The 20,447-nt window shown below is 43.5% G+C and overlaps 2 protein-coding genes across 4 annotated transcripts in view; both read left to right on the top strand.

Moving 5' to 3' along the window:
* ro60 (Ro60, Y RNA binding protein) overlaps positions 1–9,916 on the top strand; it is a 48,058-nt gene extending 38,142 nt beyond the window's left edge. For both annotated transcript variants that reach the window (XM_061930896.2, XM_061930895.2), the window contains exons 7-9: positions 7,965–8,081; positions 8,171–8,317; positions 9,491–9,916. In XM_061930896.2, the coding sequence (XP_061786880.2) occupies positions 7,965–8,081; positions 8,171–8,317; positions 9,491–9,643 (417 nt within the window). In that variant the 3' untranslated portion in view covers positions 9,644–9,916. The remainder of the gene's footprint in view (positions 1–7,964; positions 8,082–8,170; positions 8,318–9,490) is intronic.
* Positions 9,917–17,404: 7,488 nt separating this feature from the next.
* cdc73 (cell division cycle 73, Paf1/RNA polymerase II complex component, homolog (S. cerevisiae)) overlaps positions 17,405–20,447 on the top strand; it is a 52,570-nt gene continuing 49,527 nt past the window's right edge. For both annotated transcript variants that reach the window (XM_061931455.2, XM_061931454.2), the window contains exon 1: positions 17,405–17,624. In XM_061931455.2, the coding sequence (XP_061787439.1) occupies positions 17,494–17,624 (131 nt within the window). In that variant the 5' untranslated portion in view covers positions 17,405–17,493. The remainder of the gene's footprint in view (positions 17,625–20,447) is intronic.

The raw sequence follows: 20,447 nt of genomic DNA, 5'->3' as shown, positions 1-20,447 counted from the left end.
AGTCACTGGTGACGTTGGACCAATCAAACAGAGCCAGGGGTCACATGACCTGACTGGCTCCGAGCTAACTTCGGGTGTTACCATTTAGTGGTCAATTGTACGGAATATGTACTGTACTGTGCAATCTACTAATAAAAGTTCCAATCAATCAATCAAAAGTGTGAAGGAAAAAAGACCCTTTTTTTATTTCAACCGTAAAGACTGACTGCACAGTTCCTGTCTTCACAATAAAAGTCCCGCTCCATCGCGCCTGCGCTTTCAAAATAAGAGTCTCCGAAAGCCAGCGCAAACAAGCTAGCAAGCTACGGAGTTTGCCGCCAATGTATTTCTTGTAAAGGGTATAAAAACGAATATGGAAGGTGGACAAATAAGATGCCAAATAACAACCACTTTCATGTGGTATTAGACAGAAAGGAGGAACTTTTTTTCTCCTCCATTTGAAAACGTGGACGTTACCAGCACTGCTTCCTGATTACAATCAATGCAAGTCATCAGAATCAGGTAATACACCAACTTATATTCTTGTCTTCATGAAAGAAAGGAATCTATATGTTAAACATGCATGTATAATTATTAAAACACCTTTAACATGTAAACAAAAACGGCAAAATAAATAAATATAAATTATATACTGTATATATCAATGTATGTATATATATATATATATATATGTGTGTGTGTGTGTGTGTGTGTGTGTGTATATATATATACACATATATATATATATATATATATATATATATATATATATATATATATATATATATATATGATATGTGTGTGTATGTTACTCAGTACTTGAGTAGTTTTTTCACAACATACTTTTTACTTTTACTCAAGTAAATATTTGGGTGACTACTCCTTACTTTTACTTGAGTAATAAATCTCTAAAGTAACAGTACTCTTACTTGAGTACAATTTCTGGCTACTCTACCCACCTCTGCTAATAATGTTGTTGTATGCACACTGTGTCGAGCGGAAATGGCCTATCATAGCAGCACAACGGCAGCGTTCTTGCCATCACCATCAACTAGTCAATCGTCCGCGTGAGTATACGTTGTCATCATTACACAAAAACATGAATGTGTAATTTGTATCTGCGTTGTAAATTCATAAACTAAAGCACCGTTTCGCTCTGAGAGGAGCGTTTGGCGTGCCTGTTCAGTGTTTACAAAGACGCGCTCCTCTTTAACGCTAACGTTAATTAGTTGTGCAAATACCTTTTACAACATTAACAATTACGTATACTATGTACAAACGAACAATTAACTTTCACTTTAATCATACTATCATTGTTGTGTTATTAAGCAAAATAAGCAAAAGTTTTACTTTTGTTGAAATGTTTACACTGTTACAGAATATTTCGTTTTGCAGTTTTTTGTATTGGATGTTTATCTTTATTTTTGCACATTTTTAGCAAATAAGCAATACTTTTACTTTTGTTGAAATGTTTACACTGTTGTTACAGAATATTTCCGTTTTGCACTTTTTTGAATTGGATGTTTATCTTTATTTTTGCACATTTTAAAGCAAAATAAGCAATACTTTTACTTTTGAAATGCTTATACTATTGCAGAATATTAAGATTTGCACTGGATGTTTACTTTTATATTTGCACATTAAAAGCAAATAAGCTACTTTTAATTTTGTTAAATGTTAAAAGTTTTAAATGTTTACATTGTTACAGAATATTTTGTCATGTTGTTGTCAATGTTGGCTGAGTGGCCATACTTTTTTTTTTTGTAAATAAAAGCCATGCCTTTTGAAAAAACTGGCCTACATTTATTTTTTCCTCTTCATTTTAAATAAAAAAAAAATCGGTAAAAGGAAAAATAATCTATAGATTAATCGAAAAAATACTCTATAGATTAACCGATTAATCGAAAAAATAATCTATAGATTAATCGATAGAAAAATAATCGTTAGCTGCAGCCCTACTAAAAACATATATTTTTCCACGATTTCAGCACTCAGGTTAACCATACCTAAATAGACACAAAATACTGCATTACACAAGACTACCCGAATGTACTCGAATTATTGAAAATAATAAATAAATGTTTTTCAGCTAAATTATTGGTAAACACAGTTTATGTATAATAATTTACGTAAAACCGCGACTAATGAATAAAGTTTTCATCAATTAATATATTCTGTAGACATACCCTCATCCGCTCTCTTTTCCTGAAAGCTGATCTGTCCAGTTTTGGAGTTGATGTCAGCAGGCCAGGGAAGCTAGGGTCGATATTCTTGTCTTGATCATCTTCGGTTCATTCTTGCCATCTCTGTCGTAGCATAGCTTTCGTCGGTAAAGTGTGCGGAACAAACGACTGACCATTTTGTCGGCTTTCCCCACAGCCTCGTATTTTGAACAAATTTCGTCCAATTTCTTGCCACTTTCGCATCTTTGGGCCACTGGTGCAACTGTTCGTGTTGTTACACCCTCCGACAAAACACCGACGAAAGTGAGAAAATGGCGGATTGCATACCTGCCAACTACTCCGGTTTTCCCGTAATTAGTACAGTTTTCATCAACCTATTCCGGGTTACGGTTGCAGTGATAAAAAATACGGTTTTTCATTAATTAAAAAAAAAAATTTTTTTTAAATGCGCGAGGCTATTTATAGCACCGCTGCCAAGCACGAGGCACCTGTTGCCATTGTTTCCAAACGAGCGAACGATCATGGAATCAGCCGGAGAAACATCGCAAACGAGTCTTAAACCGAAAAGAAAACTGCAGTCATTCCGTGAAGAATATTCAAAAGCCTATCCGGGAATAATTATCCGTTCCAAAAAGGGTGAAAACAACGCGAATTGCACCTTGTGCAGACAAGATTTTTCGATCGGACACGGAGGAATTAGCGATGTAAAAGACCACGTTGGGACAAAAAAAACACAAGTCTAATGCCGTTGCTAGCGATACAAGTGGAAAACTTTCAACGTTTTTCGGATTTTAGCCACAAAAAGGTAATGACACCAATGTTATCTATTGGAATTGTTTAGTACTGTTATACTGTTAAAAGTGTTTATACTATTTATGCTTTCAAGTCCAAGTTGAAGAAATCTTGTTAGATGTTGACAGCATAACTACCAAAATACAGAAGTATGTCCTTAATATTTTTGCAGGGCTATTTCTGTTGAAAAGTTAAAATGATTACATTAGAGATGTGATGTGCCACTTTTCAAGTGTCTGATGGCTTAAATTAATTTTCATTAATTTTTCATATTTTGAATTCTTTTGAAAGGCTTACAAAAAAACTACATTTGAATTGTAATTCCATGCTATTGACAGGACTATTAATTTTAATGAAGTTAGCTTACCATGTTTACAGTATGATAATTGTGATAGAAATGTGAATTTTAGGCACAGAATATTTTATACAATTGAACAAGGCAGTAGATTATAGAAGCTTGGACAGAAAGTTAATAATGACACCAATTTTTTTTTTTATGGAATTGTTTAGTACTGTTTTACCATTTGTTTACTGTAAAAAGTGTTTATACTGTTTATACTTTCAATTAACAAATTGAAGTCTTGTGAAAGGTTGACAGGATAACTGGCATTAACTGTCAAAATAATTTCAAACTATTGAAGTTAGCTTACAGAATAAACATGTCAATCAACCCATATGATTTTTGCTGTAATATTTTTGTTTTGAAAGGTCACTGTGACTGATAGAAAAGTGATGGTTTTAGCAACATTTTAACCTGTCTGAATGCTAATAATCATTTTGCGTCGGGGGGCGAAGCCCTGAACCGTCCACCAGGACTTTGTCCTGGACCTACCGGGGCCTGCGGCCCCTGGACCCTGGCTACTAGGTTTTTCTGATTTCAAAAGTTGGCAGGTATGGGATTGTTACGTCATCGCTCCGAGAGCGAACAATAGAAAGGCGTATAATTCGCCAAAATTCACCCATTTAGAGTTCGGAAATCGGTTAAAAAAATATATGGTCTTTTTTCTGCAACATCAAGTTATATATTGACGCTTACATAGGTCTGGTGATAATGTTCCCCTTTAACAGAAGGAATATCTAGTCCAGAGGTGGGTAGTAACTCCCTTACATTTACTTAAGTCACTTTTTGGATGAGTTGTACTTTTTTATTGTAACATACTTGTTTTACTTAAGAAGAAAAATTACTTTTACTTTGTTACATTGAGTTTCATTTATTTATATCCCAATTGTTTATAATTATCAATTAGGACTTGCAAAGAGGTATTCTTACGTCAGCGACCCTGCTTCCAACAGGCACTGTCACATGACTCTGTTTGACCAATCCAACGTATTCCATTTCACCAATCAAACAAGCACAAAGTGCAGCTATAGGAAGCTGAAATATGTCAGTATATTTAAAGTATAGACCTACGTGTTTAATAAGTGTGTTCCCAAAGAAGACGTGACATGACACCAGCACATCCTGGCTGTTTTGAGACAACTGCTCAACACAAACCTCCTAAAACAATTGACTAAAAAAACATGTTTATGTACGTCTCTGATACTCTTAATAACCACAAGTGTCATTTCAATACATTAACTACATTAACATCACTTGAGAAAAAAGCGCTATATAAATGTACTTCACTTCACTTCACTTTCAAACTAGTAAAAAGAACATTGATATCATGTGCTGTCATGTGTGTCAGTAGAAATGTACTTCTAACTAGAGACAACATGTTGAATTGAATTGTAAATTATTTGTAATGTTTTACACACACAGTAGTTTTTTTCAGAGAATACTTGGTTACACTTACTCAAGTAAATAGTTTGATGTAGATGTAGATGGGAGATGATGCTTTCACGATGAACACAGTTATATGGAGCTATACACCAACAGCTGGTTTGGTCACATTCATAACTTGCAGTAAATTACACTTCATTTGGGATTACTTGAGTCTTGTTCACGAGTGGGGGAAGAGTGGATCGTGAGATCAACAGGCGGATCGGTGCGGCGTCTTCAGTAATGCGGACGCTGTATCGATCCGTTGTGGTGAAGAAGGAGCTGAGCCGGAAGGCAAAGCTCTCGATTTACCGGTCGATCTACGTTCCCATCCTCACCTATGGTCATGAGCTTTGGGTCATGACCGAAAGGACAAGATCACGGGTACAAGCGGCTGAAATGAGTTTCCTCCGCCGAGTGGCGGGGCTCTCCCTTAGAGATAGGGTGAGAAGCTCTGTCATTCGGGGGGAGCTCAAAGTAAAGCCGCTGCTCCTCCACATCGAGAGGAGCCAGATGAAGTGGTTCGGGCATCTGGTCAGGATGCCACCCGAACGCCTCCCTAGGAAGGTGTTTCAGGCACGTCCGACCGGTAGGAGGCCACGGGGAAGACCCAGGACACGCTGGGAAGACTATCTCTCCCGGCTGGCCTGGGAACGCCTCGGGATCCCCCGGGAGGAGCTGGATGAAGTGGCTGGGGAGAGGGAAGTCTGGGCTTCCCTGCTTAAGCTGCTGCCCCCGCGACCCGACCTCGGATAAGCGGAGGAAGATGGATGGATGGATGGGTGGGATTACTTGGATTTCTGCATAAATTGCTGATAAAATAAGTTTTGGTCCTCATCGAAGCCACAAAAATAGACAAACACAGTCTGCCTAAACTAATACCGCACACAAAATGATAGGTTTCATCTTTTTATTGAACACATGTAAACATTCACAGTGCAGGGTGGAAAAAGAACCCCAAAGCTAGTGGCTTCTCCAAGAGCTGATTGGAGCCAGGACTCAAGATAACATGGAGTCTAATCAATGTGACCAGACCACATGTGTTGGTTTAAGCTGCCCTATAAAAAACACACACCTGTGGTAAGTTCTCAAGACGCATTGCCTGATGTGAACCATGCCTCGCACAAAAGAGCTCACAGATCTACGATCAAGAATTTAACTTGCATAAAGCTGGAAAGGGTTCCGTTTGTAAATACATCAAAGATGCTATTTTAATCCATTTCTAATGGATAAAGCTTTGGCCTGGACAAGAGGTCATCAGGTGGTCCCCAACGTTCACCGAGTGTTTCGACCCTTAACCACAACACTCTCCGGTTGGTGGGTCAGCAGTGATTGGCCAAATCACTGCCCCTCTCATCCAGGCTTCCAGCTACTGTCCTCTCTTTTATGCCAGAGCCAACAGGAGGCTCTCTCTGCCGCTTCTCCCAGCCTACGAACGGCTGTTTTCCTCAAGTGACCTCTCAATCCGACCTTTGTCATCAGATTCTACACAGATTGAGCAGGGAATCCTTGACATCCAACTTCCACTGTCATTAGCCATGCTGTGCACCCCTTGTCCCGGCAGTCCTGGACAAGTTGTTGGTACTTTGTTTTATTCCTCTCTGCTGCTTCCTCACATCCCTCCTCCCACGGGACAGTAAGTTCCACCAGGATGATTTTCTTTCACTCTGGGGACCACATAACTATGTCTGGTCTCAGAGTGGTGGACAGTACCGCCTTTGGGAAGAGGAGCTTCCTCCCCAGGTCGACCTCCCATCTCCCAACCCTGGGCCAACTGCAGGAGGTGTTGCTTGTCTTGGCCTTGGACAACTGGTCTATGACCCTCTTTCACGCTTGGACAACTGGTCTATGACCGTCTTTCATGAAGGTGATGGTGCTCAGCGGTGGCTTAGATTTGGCTGGGTGTTTCTTTCTCCTCTCTTGCTCCAAGATGTCTGCGAGCATTGCCAACACCTTGTCACGGCGCCACCTGTATCTTCCCTGGGTCAATGCTGTTTTGCACCCAGAAAGAAAAATATCTCTAAAAGCCTTGATGTCCACGGTAAGACAGACTGTCTACAAATGGAGAAAGTTCAGCACTGTTGCTACTCTCCCTAGGCTGGGTCCACCTGTAAAGATGACTGTGAGAGCACAGCGCAGGATGCTCAGTGAGGTGAAGAAGAATCCTAGTGTCAGCCAAAGACTTGGAGAATTCTCTGGCACATGCTGACATTGTTGTTGACTAATCTACAATACCTAAATCATTGAAAAAGAATGCAGTTCATGGGAGGACACCACGGAGGAAGAAACTGCTGTCCAAAAAAACCCATTGCCGCACGTTTGAAGTTTGCAAACAAACACCTGGATGTTCCACGGCACTACTGGCAAAGCATTCTGTGGACAGATGAAACAGCACACCGACATCAAAATGTCTTTCCAACTGTGAAATATGGTGGAGGTGGCATCATGGTTTGGGGCTGCTTTGTTGCCTTGGCGTCTGGACGGATTGCTTTCATCGATGGAAAAATGAATTCCCAAGTGCATCAAGACATATTGCAGGAATATTTAAGACTATCTGTCCGCCAACTGAAGCTCGACCGAGAATGGGAGATTCAACAGGACGACGACCCCAAGCATAGAAGTAAATCAACAACAGAATGGCTTGAACGGAAGAACACACGCCTTCTGGAGTGGCCCAGTCAGAGTCCTGACCTCAACGCGGTTGAGATGCTGACCTCAAGAGAGCAGTTCACACCAGACATCCCAAGAATATTGCTGCACGGTGAAGAGGAATGGTCCTAAATTACTCCTGACCATTGGGCAGGTCTGATCTGCAATTACAGGAAACATTTGGTTGAGGTCATTGCTACCAAAGGAGGGTCAACCACTTATTTAATCCAACGGTTCACACACTTGTTCCACCCGGCACATGTGAAAACATGTATGCGGTATTAGTTTAATGAGACTGTCTATTGTTGTGACTTTGATGATAAAATGTCTTCATCACTTTATGCAGAAATCCAAAGGGTTCACATACTTTTTCTTGCAACGGTATGCTCATAAGTTTAAATTCCCTGATTATGTGTGACTTCTTGGCCATTTTACAGAGGATATACATTATGTAGCAAAAAACCTTTCTTTCACTTCATTCCGCCAATGTTTCTGATGCTGCATTCATTTTGCCTTCAATTACAACCAAGGTGACCGATTTTGTAGGCCGGCTGCTTTGTAAATAAATCCCTTTCATTATTTCCCTTTTGTGTCCTCAGGTGTTTGCCAGAACAGAAAAAGACACGCGTGTGCTGGCATACTCTGGAGGAGCTTTAAAGCCGTGCTCCGTGTCTGCTGACATGACCCTCGCACAAATGACCGATGAACTCATAAAGGTAAACAATCTGAAATGTGTATTGTTTTTTTATGTGAAATGTGATTCCACTCCAGCGAGTATTGCCAACAACCTAATGCTATGTTCCAGATCTCTGTAAAGAGCACTGATTGCACTCTTCCTATCACATGGGCCACCAAGAAAGGCAGACCTGCAGATGTGTTCATCATTCTCACCAACAACGCTTTGTCGCCTTCCTCTGCCAACCCAGTGGCAGCGCTAAAGAAGCACCGAAAAGTACATTTAGTTGTCCACAGAATGTGTCCTTATATACCGTATTTTCCGCATCATAAGGCGCCCTGGGTTATAAGCCGCGCCTTCAATGAACGGCATATTTCAAAACTTTGTCCACCTATAAGACGCCCCGTGTTATAAGCCGCATCTAACTGCGCTAAAGGAATGTCAAAAAAACAGTCAGATAGGTCAGTCAAACTTTAATAATATATTAAAAACCAGCGTGATGTGGGCGCGCACGGAGTCGTATATCAACATGGACGGAGCTGCGTGAAAAAAGCCACCCGGCCTCTTCGCGTAAACTTACCTTAACCACTCGCTCATCTTTTCTTCATCCATCCCTTCGAGTTAGCTTTTATGATGACGCCGGCTGGAAAGGTCTCTTTTGGCAAGGTCTTCCTTTTGAATATCACCATGGGTGGAAGTTTCTGGCCATTAGCATGGCAAGCTAGAACCACAGTGAAGGATGACTTCTCATTCCCTGTGGTGCGAATATTCACCGTACGTGCTCCCGTTGTATCCACAGTGCGGTTCACAGGAATATCAAAAGTCAGTGGAACCTCGTCCATGTTGATAATGTTCTCTGGCCGGATCTTTTTTTCAGCTATCTTGTTTTTACAATATGCACGGAAAGTAGCCAGCTTTTCTTGAAAGTCTTTAGGCAGTTGCTGTGAAATAGTAATCCGTGTGCGGATGGAGAGATTGCGTCTTTTCATGAACCGGATCCCTGTCGCTTAGTAGGAGCCATTTTGTGGTCTTTACAGATGTAAACACACAAAGGAAATGAAACGTACGGTAATATCCGCGCGCTTCTTCTTCTTCTACGCGGGCGGGTGGTTGCTTACAGTAGAAGAAGAAGCGCTTCCTGTTCTATGGGGGCGGGTGCTTACCTTGGCGGTTGCTTGCGTAGAAGAAGAAGCACTTCCTCTTCTACGGGGAAAAAAGATGGCGGCTGTTTACCGTAGTTACGAGACCGAAACTTTATGAAAATGAATCTTAATATTAATCCATATATAAAGCGCACCGGGTTATAAGGCGCACTGTCAGCTTTTGAGAAAATTTGTGGTTTTTATGTGCGCCTTATAGTGCGGAAAATACGGTATATGCATTGTACAGTAATCTAGGAAGATACCATGTCCGGTCACGTGTGCTAGTGAATGGTTCTTCTGTCAACAGAAAACAAGGTGCCAGTCCAAGTTGGTGATTTGCGGGCTGACCTCAGGTGGAGGAACCCTGGTGGACTTGGGGGACAGAGGTCTACTGAACATCAGCGGCTTTGATCTAGGAGCCTTTACCGTCATCCGTAACTTTGCAAACAACCTGGTGTAGAAGTGTGCGGAACATGGAATTGTATGGTTTGTCTGCTAAATGAAGGCTCACTTGGCTCAGACTAGAACATAGAGTGCAACTAATCAAAGAACATGAAGTGTCCAGCAGGCTGGGAGTTACTAAAATGTGCTCTTAAAACAACAATTAGACCATGGTTTCATACTGTGCTGGTAGCGCAATCAATGAATTCAACTGGTTGTTGAAGTGGTGAATGTTAGGTTGAGTGGCTGTAGTTACACTTGAGGACAGAATTAAAATGACATTTGTGTTCAAGTATCTTCCAAATACTGTTAAAGAGAGCAAATGGGTTGTCCATGCAGCTTTTCCAAACATACTGCTTTTATTCCATTATTTAATTTGCACACACAAACAATTACTTGACCAAAAGTACCAGGACCAAAATGATTAGCCCTCTTGATGCTAACAGGCAGTTGTGTCCTTTTCGCTGGTGTTAGTTTCCCACTAGTCCCACTAACATCTCCTGAGCAATCCAAGCCCATTCCTCTGTGACAAACCTCTCAAGTGCCCCCACATTTGACGGTCTTCTGCCATGGACCTGGGTCTACAATTCTCCCCAAAACATTCTTGATGGGATTTGTGCAGACCATTGAATAACATTGACTTTGGCCCTCTGGTGGTAGTTCTTCATCAGGAGTGACGCAGGCTTTGAGTCGTTAACATGTCGGAAGACACAGCCGTGACCCAGACGTAGTTTTGCTGCTGACTACATGAGGTTTTCAACCGATGGTTTGTACAGTCCAGGTAGACAACCAGACTTTGTCCCAGGTGAAGGAGTTTAAGTATCTTGGGGTCTTGTTCACGAGTGAGGGAAAGATGGAGAAGGAAATCAGCCGGAGAATGGGAGCAGCTGGGGCAGTATTGCAGTCTCTCTGCCGCACTGTTGGGACCAAACGAGAGCTGAGCCAGAAGGCAAAGCTCTCGGTCTACTGAGCTATCTACATTCCTACTCTCACCTATGGTCATGAAGTGTGGGTCATGACCGAAAGAATAAGATCGCGGATACAAGCGGCCGAAATGAGTTTCCTCAGAAGGGTGGCTGGCATCTCCCTTAGAGATAGGGTGAGAAGTTCAGTCACCCGAGAGAGACTCCGACTACAGCCGCTGCTCCTTCGCTTGGAAAGGAGCCAGCTTAGGTGGTTCGAGCATCTCGTGCGGATGCCTCACCAGCGTCTCCCTAGGGAGGTCCTCGTTGCATGTCCCACTGGGAGGAGATCCCGCCGCAGGCCAAGGACCAGATGAGGGGATTACATCTCCTCTCTGGCCTGGGAACGCTTCGGGATTCTCCAGGAGGAAGTTGCTAATGTTGCTCTGGAGAGGGAAGTCTGGGGGTCTCTGCTGGAGCTGTTGTCCCTGCGACCCGATTCCGGATAAGCGGTTGAAAATGGATGGATGCATGAGGTTTTCTTCCCAATATTTTTCTTTGTTTAAGATTCCTTGCACCTTGACTAGATTCCTACTTCCAAATGCACTGAAGCAACCCCACAGCATGATGCTCTCACCACCATGTTTCACTGTGTGGACTGTGGTCTTTGGCTTGTACCCTTCATTTTCCAAACATAGGGAGTGTATCCATGGCCAAAGAGCTCTAGTTCAGTTCCATCTGAGCAAAGGCCACACTTCCAGTATGCATGGCCTATCTCTAGTTTGTCCTTGGCATTCTTCAGTCTGGCTCCAATGTGTCTCTTTTGCAGAAGTGGACTTTTCCTTGATCTGCAGTCCAATCTTGTTTGGGGCTGTAATGATTGACTTCTTCGAGACTACAGTTCCAGACTTGGCCAAGTCATTCACTGGTGTCTTGGCACTTGTTCTGGGGTCCTAGACACATCTCCCACTAGCTTTTTTTTCCAGAATCTGTGAAGTCTTTCGTGTCCTACCTCTGCCAGGCAGTCTTTGAATTTCTTGATACTTTGCAAGACACTAACTAACTTTGTGTATCCATCTCCTGCTTTGTGTACATCAATATTTTTTTTAATTTTTTTTTTTAAGTCTAAACTGATTTCTTTAGTTTTTGGCATGATGCTTTCAGAGTCATCCATCTTCTTCACTGCTCTACAGATCCCTCTTACAGAGTCCGTGTTCACTGTTTGGATTCATCAGAGCACATGGCTTCCAACACTTGACTGGTGGGAGTTTTGAAGGGGGCTAATCATTTTTGACTCTGGTCATTTTTGTGAAATAACTTTGATCCTGTGTACGAATAAACATACTGGCCCTTGAGTTCAGTTCAAAACTTGGTGGACAAACATTTCCCCAGCAAATTCCTAAAGACAATCTAATGCTCCTGTTGTTCTAGAACATTTGGACCTGCACCATGTAAACACACCTCATGCTTTTCAACCCAGAGACCAGTGGACATTAGGGCTATTTTCTTCAGACATTTTAAAAGAAATGGACCAGAAACAAATGTACACTGCAGAGGTTCTCGGAATAAGAGTCATAGTGAAGGGAGAAGTCTGCCCCCCGGTCCATAGTTCTCTCTCTCTCTCTTTCTCTTTCTCTCTCTTTCTCTCTTTCTCCTTCTCCTTCTCTCTCTCTCTCTCTCTCTCTCTCTCTCTTGAAGAGCCCTGATTTAGCGAGTGTGGTGTGAAAGTGAAAGGGTTTCTTATAGCTATCCCACTGATTTATATTATTTAATATTAGCACTGTTTAGAGTTCTATTTACCGTATTTTCCGCACCATAAGCCGCCCTGGGTTATAAGCCGCGCCTTCAATGAACGGCATATTTCAAAACTTTGTCCACCTATAAGCCGCCCCGTGTTATAAGCCGCATCTAACTGCGCTAAAGGAATGTCAAAAAAACAGTCAGATAGGTCAGTCAAACTTTAATAATATATTAAAAACCAGCGTGATGTGGGCGCGCATGGAGTCGTATATCAACATGGACGGAGCTGCGTGAAAAAAGCCACCCGGCCTCTTCGCGTAAACTTACCTTAACCACTCGCTCATCTTTTCTTCATCCATCCATCCCTTCGAGTTAGCTTTTATGATGACGCCGGCTGGAAAGGTCTCTTTTGGCAAGGTCTTCCTTTTGAATATCACCATGGGTGGAAGTTTCTGGCCATTAGCATGGCAAGCTAGAACCACAGTGAAGGATGACTTCTCATTCCCTGTGGTGCGAATATTCACCGTACGTGCTCCCGTTGTATCCACAGTGCGGTTCACAGGAATATCAAAAGTCAGTGGAACCTCGTCCATGTTGATAATGTTCTCTGGCCGGATCTTTTTTTCAGCTATCTTGTTTTTACAATATGCACGGAAAGTAGCCAGCTTTTCTTGAAAGTCTTTAGGCAGTTGCTGTGAAATAGTAATCCGTGTGCGGATGGAGAGATTGCGTCTTTTCATGAACCGGAAACCTGTCGCTTAGTAGGAGCCATTTTGTGGTCTTTACAGATGTAAACACACAAAGGGAATGAAACGTAATATCCGCGCGCTTCTTCTTCTTCTACGGGGGCGGGTGGTTGCTTACAGTAGAAGAAGAAGCGCTTCCTCTTCTATGGGGGCGGGTGCTTACCTTGGCGGTTGCTTGCGTAGAAGAAGAAGCACTTCCTCTTCTACGGGGAAAAAAGATGGCGGCTGTTTACCGTAGTTGCGAGACCGAAACTTTATGAAAATGAATCTTAATATTAATCCATATATAAAGCGCACCGGGTTATAAGCCGCACTGTCAGCTTTTGAGTAAATTTGTGGTTTTTAGGTGCGGCTAATAGTGCGGAAAATACGGTACACACTTGAATTACTGCTTTAATGACAGTCTTTTTGCTTTCTACAATGTCAAATTAACACTGAAAAGCTGTTTGTCCCTTTGTCGAATGTTTCAGGAAAACAATAGCGACGCATTTTGGAAAGGTCTTCTTCATTGGTACTATTTTAGTTGATTTGTTAAATAGAATTCTATGCGTTACATTAGAAAAAGGCCACTTTATGACACTACCACAGTAGTTGTGCTGAAAATGACTGTAGAGAACTTACTTATTGTTACAATAGCAAACAGCACATGACCTTTTTTTTATTAATCCAATTAAAAATTGGATGGATGGATGAGAATCAGCACCTCCAAGTCCGAGTCTATGGTTTTCGCCTGGAAAAAGGTAGAATGCCATCTCCAGGTTGGGGAGGAGATCTTGCCCCAAGTGGAGGAGTTCAAGTACCTGGGAGTCTTGTTCACGAGTGAGGGAAGAGTGGATGGTGAGATGGACAGGCGGATCGGTGCGGCGTATTCAGTAATGCGGACGCTAGAGATGCGCGGTTTGCGGGCACAACCGCGGATTATCCGCGGATCGGGCGGATGAAATTAAAAAAAATTAGATTTTATCCGCGGGTCGGGTCGGGCGGTTGAAATAAAAAAAAATTTGATTTTAAATAGATTCAGGCGGGTGGCAGTTAAACCAATTCGGAAATATATATACAGGTAAAAGCCAGTAAATTAGAATATTTTGAAAAACTTGATTTATTTCAGTAATTGCATTCAAAAGGTGTAACTTGTACATTATATTTATTCATTGCACACAGACTGATGCATTCAAATGTTTATTTCATTTAATTTTGATGATTTGAAGTGGCAACAAATGAAAATCCAAAATTCCGTGTGTCACAAAATTTGAATATTACTTAAGGCTAATACAAAAAAGGGATTTTTAGAAATGTTGGCCAACTGAAAAGTATGAAAATGAAAAATATGAGCATGTACAATACTCAATACTTGGTTGGAGCTCCTTTTGCCTCAATTACTGCGTTAATGCGGCGTGGCATGGAGTCGATGAGTTTCTGGCACTGCTCAGGTGTTATGAGAGCCCAGGTTGCTCTGATAGTGGCCTTCAACTCTTCTGCGTTTTTGGGTCTGGCATTCTGCATCTTCCTTTTCACAATACCCCACAGATTTTAACAGACTTGAAGTGCTCTAAAACTTGCTGGTAGACGGCTGCGTTGACCCTGGATCTCAGGAAACAGAGTGGACCGACACCAGCAGATGACATGGCACCCCAAACCATCACCCAACCATGCAAATTTTGCATTTCCTTTGGAAATCGAGGTCCCAGAGTCTGGAGGAAGACAGGAGAGGCACAGGATCCACGTTGCCTGAAGTCTAGTGTAAAGTTTCCACCATCAGTGATGGTTTGGGGTGCCATGTCATCTGCTGGTGTCGGTCCACTCTGTTTCCTGAGATCCAGGGTCAACGCAGCCGTCTACCAGCAAGTTTTAGAGCACTTCATGCTTCCTACTGCTGACCTGCTCTATGGAGATGGAGATTTCAAGTTCCAACAGGACTTGGCGCCTGCACACAGCGCAAAATCTACCCGTGCCTGGTTTACGGACCATGGTATTTCTGTTCTAAATTGGCCCGCCAACTCCCCTGACCTTAGCCCCATAGAAAATCTGTGGGGTATTGTGAAAAGGAAGATGCAGAATGCCAGACCCAAAAACGCAGAAGAGTTGAAGGCCACTATCAGAGCAACCTGGGCTCTCATAACACCTGAGCAGTGCCAGAAACTCATCGACTCCATGCCACGCCGCATTAACGCAGTAATTGAGGCAAAAGGAGCTCCAACCAAGTATTGAGTATTGTACATGCTCATATTTTTCATTTTCATACTTTTCAGTTGGCCAACATTTCTAAAAATCCCTTTTTTGTATTAGCCTTAAGTAATATTCTAATTTTGTGACACACGGAATTTTGGATTTTCATTTGTTGCCACTTCAAATCATCAAAATTAAATGAAATAAACATTTGAATGCATCAGTCTGTGTGCAATGAGTAAATATAATGTACAAGTTTCCCCTTTTGAATGCAATTACTGAAATAAATCAAGTTTTTCAAAATATTCTAATTTACTGGCTTTTACCTGTACATAGTTAAATGTTGTTACCCACATACGAAAAATGAGCAGGCACCTGCAGCATATGCCACAACAGAAGAAAAAAAAAAAAAAGAGATGGACACTTTTACGGAGCGGAGAAGGGACGCCTCGCCGGGGTCCGGGACCGAGGACCCTTCCCCCGAGAGGGCCCCACCGGGAGCCGTAGCTGAGGCGATCCGCAAGAAGGGCCCGACGCACGTCCAGGGTCACCACCGCGCCCACCGCACCGACACCCCGCCTCGTCTGCCTTCGCCGCAGCAGGTAAGCAGCTTACCTGCCTGCCACCCCCGTGGCTGGGGGCTCGTAACGGGGGTCACTCCGCGCGCTCCGCCCGCGCAGCTTACCTGCCCGCCACCCCTGTTGCCGGGGGTGCGTAACAGGGGTCACTCCGCGCGCAGTGCGCTCACGAAAGGGGTGGGGCTCACCCTGGTTGATATAGACAGCAGGACGGTGGCCATGGAAGTTGGAACCCGCTAAGGAGTGTGTAACAACCCACCTGCCGAATCAACTAGCCCTGAAAATGGATGGCGCTGGAGCGTCGGGCCCTAACCCGGCCGTCGCCGGCAGCGAGACGCGCTTGGAGGTGCGCTCAGCGCGGCTCCCATATGATTGCGCACTGGTGTGCGTCTGGGTCGTGACAGCGTGGCACGCGAATGTCTGTGCTGCATTGGATCAGTCTCCTTTCTTTAACAGGCAAAAGCTTTATAACCTCACTAATGCCTTGCATCGTCTATATTAGATATATAACAACGGGTGGGTGCGGTTCTGATCAAATGTTAGAAACGGGTGGATGGCGGATGGTTGACGACTTTCTGATGCGGTTGCGGATGAAATAATTGCCTATCCGCGCATCTCTAGCGGACGCTGTATCGATCCGTTGTGGTGAAGAAGGAGCTGAGCCGGAAGGCAAAGTTCTCAATTTAGCGGTCGATCTACGTTCCCATCCTCACCTATGGTCATGAGCTTTGGGTTATGACCGAAAGGACAAGATCACGGGTACAAGCGGCCCAAATGAGTTTCCTCAGTCGGGTGGCGGGGCTCTCCCTTAGAGATAGGGTGAGAAGCTCTGTCATCCGGGAGGAGCTCAAAGTAAAGCCGCTGCTCCTCCACATGGAGAGGAGCCAGATGAGGTGGTTTGGGCATCTGGTCAGGATGCCACCCGAACGCCTCCCTAGGGAGGTGTTATGGGCACGTCCGACCGGTAGGAGGCCACGGGGAAGACCCAGGACACGTTGGGATGACTATCTCTCCCGGCTGGCCTCGGAACGCCTCGGGATCCCCCGGGAAGAGCTGGACCAAGTGGCTGGGGAGAGGGAAGTCTGGGCTTCCCTGCTTAGGCTGCTGCCCCCGTGACCCGACCTCGGATAAGTGGAAGAAGATGGATGGATAGATGAATTGAAAATGAGACTTGAGTCTAAATGTAACACGGTCAAAGGGACACAGATGTTTGAGTCCTGGTTATAATGCTAATACAGCCATATTTCAAGTATTTTATACAAATGTATAGTTTCAATGCTGCTGAGTATTTGACTGCACTGTTTAAAGCTGAATAAAAACGCTTAGCTGCTGTTTGTCTATGCGTGGTTGTGTAGAAAAGATATACATACTCCTTGCAAACATGTGTCAAAATCTCTGAAAAGATTAAAATAAAAAACATTCCGCGCAGGCAGTCTGCGAGGACGCGTGTTGATATAAGTGGGGGTCCTTCCAAGTACATTACGTGCAGGCAGTCTGGGAGGATACGTGTTGATATAAGTGGGGGTCCTTCCAAGTGCATTACGTGCAGGCAGTCTGTGAGGACGCATGTTGATATAAGTGGGGTCCTAGGAAGTACATTACGTGCAGGCAGTCTGCGAGGACGCATGTTGATATAAGTGGGGGTCCTAGGAAGTACATTACGTGCAGGCAGTCTGCGAGGACACGTGTTGATATAAGTGGGGTCCTAGGAAGTGTAGTCCCAGAAGAGGAGTGAAGATGGCGGACGTGTTGAGTGTTCTCCGCCAGTACAACATTCAGAAGAAAGAGATCGTCGCCAAAGGGGACGAGGTTATATTTGGAGAGTTCTCTTGGCCCAAGAATGTCAAGACCAACTATATCATCTGGGGGTAAGTCAGCGTTTTTTATCACGACGACTGGAGTTTGCAGGCCTGCACCTTATGTTGTCGGTTATGGTCCCGACTAACTTATGGCTAGCTAGCGTGCTAACATCAACACCATGCTAACATCAACACCATGCTAACATCAACACCATGCTAACATCAACACCATGCTAACATCAACACCATGCTAACATCAACACCATGCTAACATTAACACCATGCTAACATTAACACCATGCTAACATTAACACCATGCTAACATCAACACCGTGCTAACATCAACACCGTGCTAACATCAACACCGTGCTAACATCAACACCATGCTAACATTAACACCATGCTAATATCAACACCATGCTAATATCAACACCATGCTAATATCAACACCATGCTAACATTAACACCATGCTAACATTAACACCATGCTAATATCAACACCATGCTAATATCAACACCATGCTAATATCAACACCATGCTAATATCAACACCATGCTAACATCAACACCATGCTAACATCAACACCATGCTAACATCAACACCATGCTAACATCAACACCATGCTAACATCAACACCATGCTAACATCAACACCATGCTAACATCAACACCATGCTAACATCAACACCATGCTAACATCAACACCATGCTAACATCAACACCATGCTAACATCAACACCATGCTAACATCAACACCATGCTAACATCAACACCATGCTAACATTAACACCATGCTAACATTAACACCATGCTAACATTAACACCGTGCTAATATCAACACCGTGCTAACATCAACACCGTGCTAACATCAACACCGTGCTAACATCAACACCGTGCTAACATCAACACCGTGCTAACATCAACACCGTGCTAACATCATGCTAACATCAACACCATGCTAACATCAACACCATGCTAGTATCAACACCATGCTAACATTAACACCATGCTAACATCAACACCATGCTAAGATCAACACCATGCTAACATTAACACCGTGCTAACATCAACACCGTGCTAACATCAACACCGTGCTAACATCAACACCGTGCTAACATCAACACCGTGCTAACATCAACACCGTGCTAACATCAACACCGTGCTAACATCAACACCGTGCTAACATCAACACCGTGCTATCATCAACACCGTGCTAACATCAACACCGTGCTAACATCAACACCATGCTAGCTACAGCATGGTTTAGGGTTTAGGCTATATTGACTTTTTGCCTTGACTCACATATGAAGTTGAAGTGCCATCCCATTCCTAACCCATAGGGTTCAATATGATGTTGCAGCTATTACAGCTTCAACTCTTCTGGGAAGGCTGTCCACAAGGTTGCAGAGTGTGTTTATAGCAATTGTCCGCCATTCTTCATGCATTGGTGAGGTCACACACTGATGTTGGCTCTCAGTCTCCGGTCTAATTCATCCCAAAGGTGTTCAGGTCAGGACTCTGTGCAGGCCAGTCAAGTTCATCCACACCCGACTCTGTCATCCATGTCTTTATGGACCTTGCTTTGTGCACTGGTGTTGGAAGAGGAAGGGGCCCCGCTCCAAACTGTTCCCACAAGTTTGGGAGCATGGAATTGTCCAAAAAATGTTTTGGTATCCTGGAGCATTCAAAGTTCCTTTCACTGGAACTAACTCCTGAAAAACAACCACACACCATAATTCCTCCTCCACCAAATTTCACACTGGGCACAATGCAGTCCGAAATGTAGCGTTCTCCTGGCAACCTCCAAACCCAGACTGGTCCATCAGATTGCCAGATGGAAAAGTGAGATTCATCAGTCCAGAGAAGGCATCTCCACTTTGCATTGGACTTGGTGATGTATGGCTTAGATGCAGCTGCCTGGCCATGGAAACCCATTCCATGCGGCTCTCTGCGTACTGTAGGTGGGCTAATTGGAAGGTGACATGACGTTTGGAGCTCTGTAGCAAGTGACTGTGCAGAAAGTCTTTGCACTATGCTGACCTCTCTGTCAGTTTACGTGGCCTACCACTTGGTGGCTGAGTTGCTGTTGTTCCCAAACTCTTCACTTTTCTTCGAATAACGTTGACTTTGGAATATTTAGGAGCCAGGACTGGATTTGTTGCACAGGTGGCATCCTGTGACAGTTCCACGCTGGAAATCACTGAGAGCGGCCCATTCTTTCACACATGTTTGTAGAAACAGTCTCCATGCCTAAGTGCTTGATTTGATACACCTGTGATTAGTGATTAGGACAGCGTTTCTCAAAGTGTGGGGCGCGCCCCACTGGTGGGGAATAGAGACATGACAGGTGGGGTGCGAGGAACGGGAGGAAATTTCACTTTAAATTTTTTTTTTTAATTATTATATTCTTAGATTATTTATTTTACTATGCTTTCATTTTCTATACACACTGTAAATCACTTTGTGATTCTGTCTGTGAAATCCGCTTTATAAATAAATGGAAATTACCGGTACTTATTTTTACTGTAGGCTTTATATTTCTCGGTACGAGCGAAAGTTTGACAGACATAGCAACAGTAACTAATGGGGGCGGGGCTAAGCGGAACAAACTTTCGCGCGGATGGGAAGCAGGCTAATGTGTGGATCACAATTACACAAATATATACATTTGTGACTCGCACCTCAAAGGTCGTCGAGCCAGAGCCAGCGCCTGCAGAGAAACAAAAATGTGACGGGCACACACTGTGTCATTCACCGGGAAGCACTAGCGTCAAGGCAGCTCAGCCCCGAACTCAATGAGGTTTTAACAGATGTTGTGAGCGCGGTAAATTTGATCAAAACACGACCACTGAAAGCGCGACTGTTCTCTGCACTGTGTGAGGAAATGGGAGC

This window comes from Nerophis lumbriciformis, linkage group LG37, assembly GCF_033978685.3.
Source record: "Nerophis lumbriciformis linkage group LG37, RoL_Nlum_v2.1, whole genome shotgun sequence".
Lineage (NCBI taxonomy): Eukaryota > Metazoa > Chordata > Actinopteri > Syngnathiformes > Syngnathidae > Nerophis > Nerophis lumbriciformis.
Note: the sequence above shows the minus strand (reverse complement) of the source record. Positions and strands in the feature narration are given on the sequence as shown.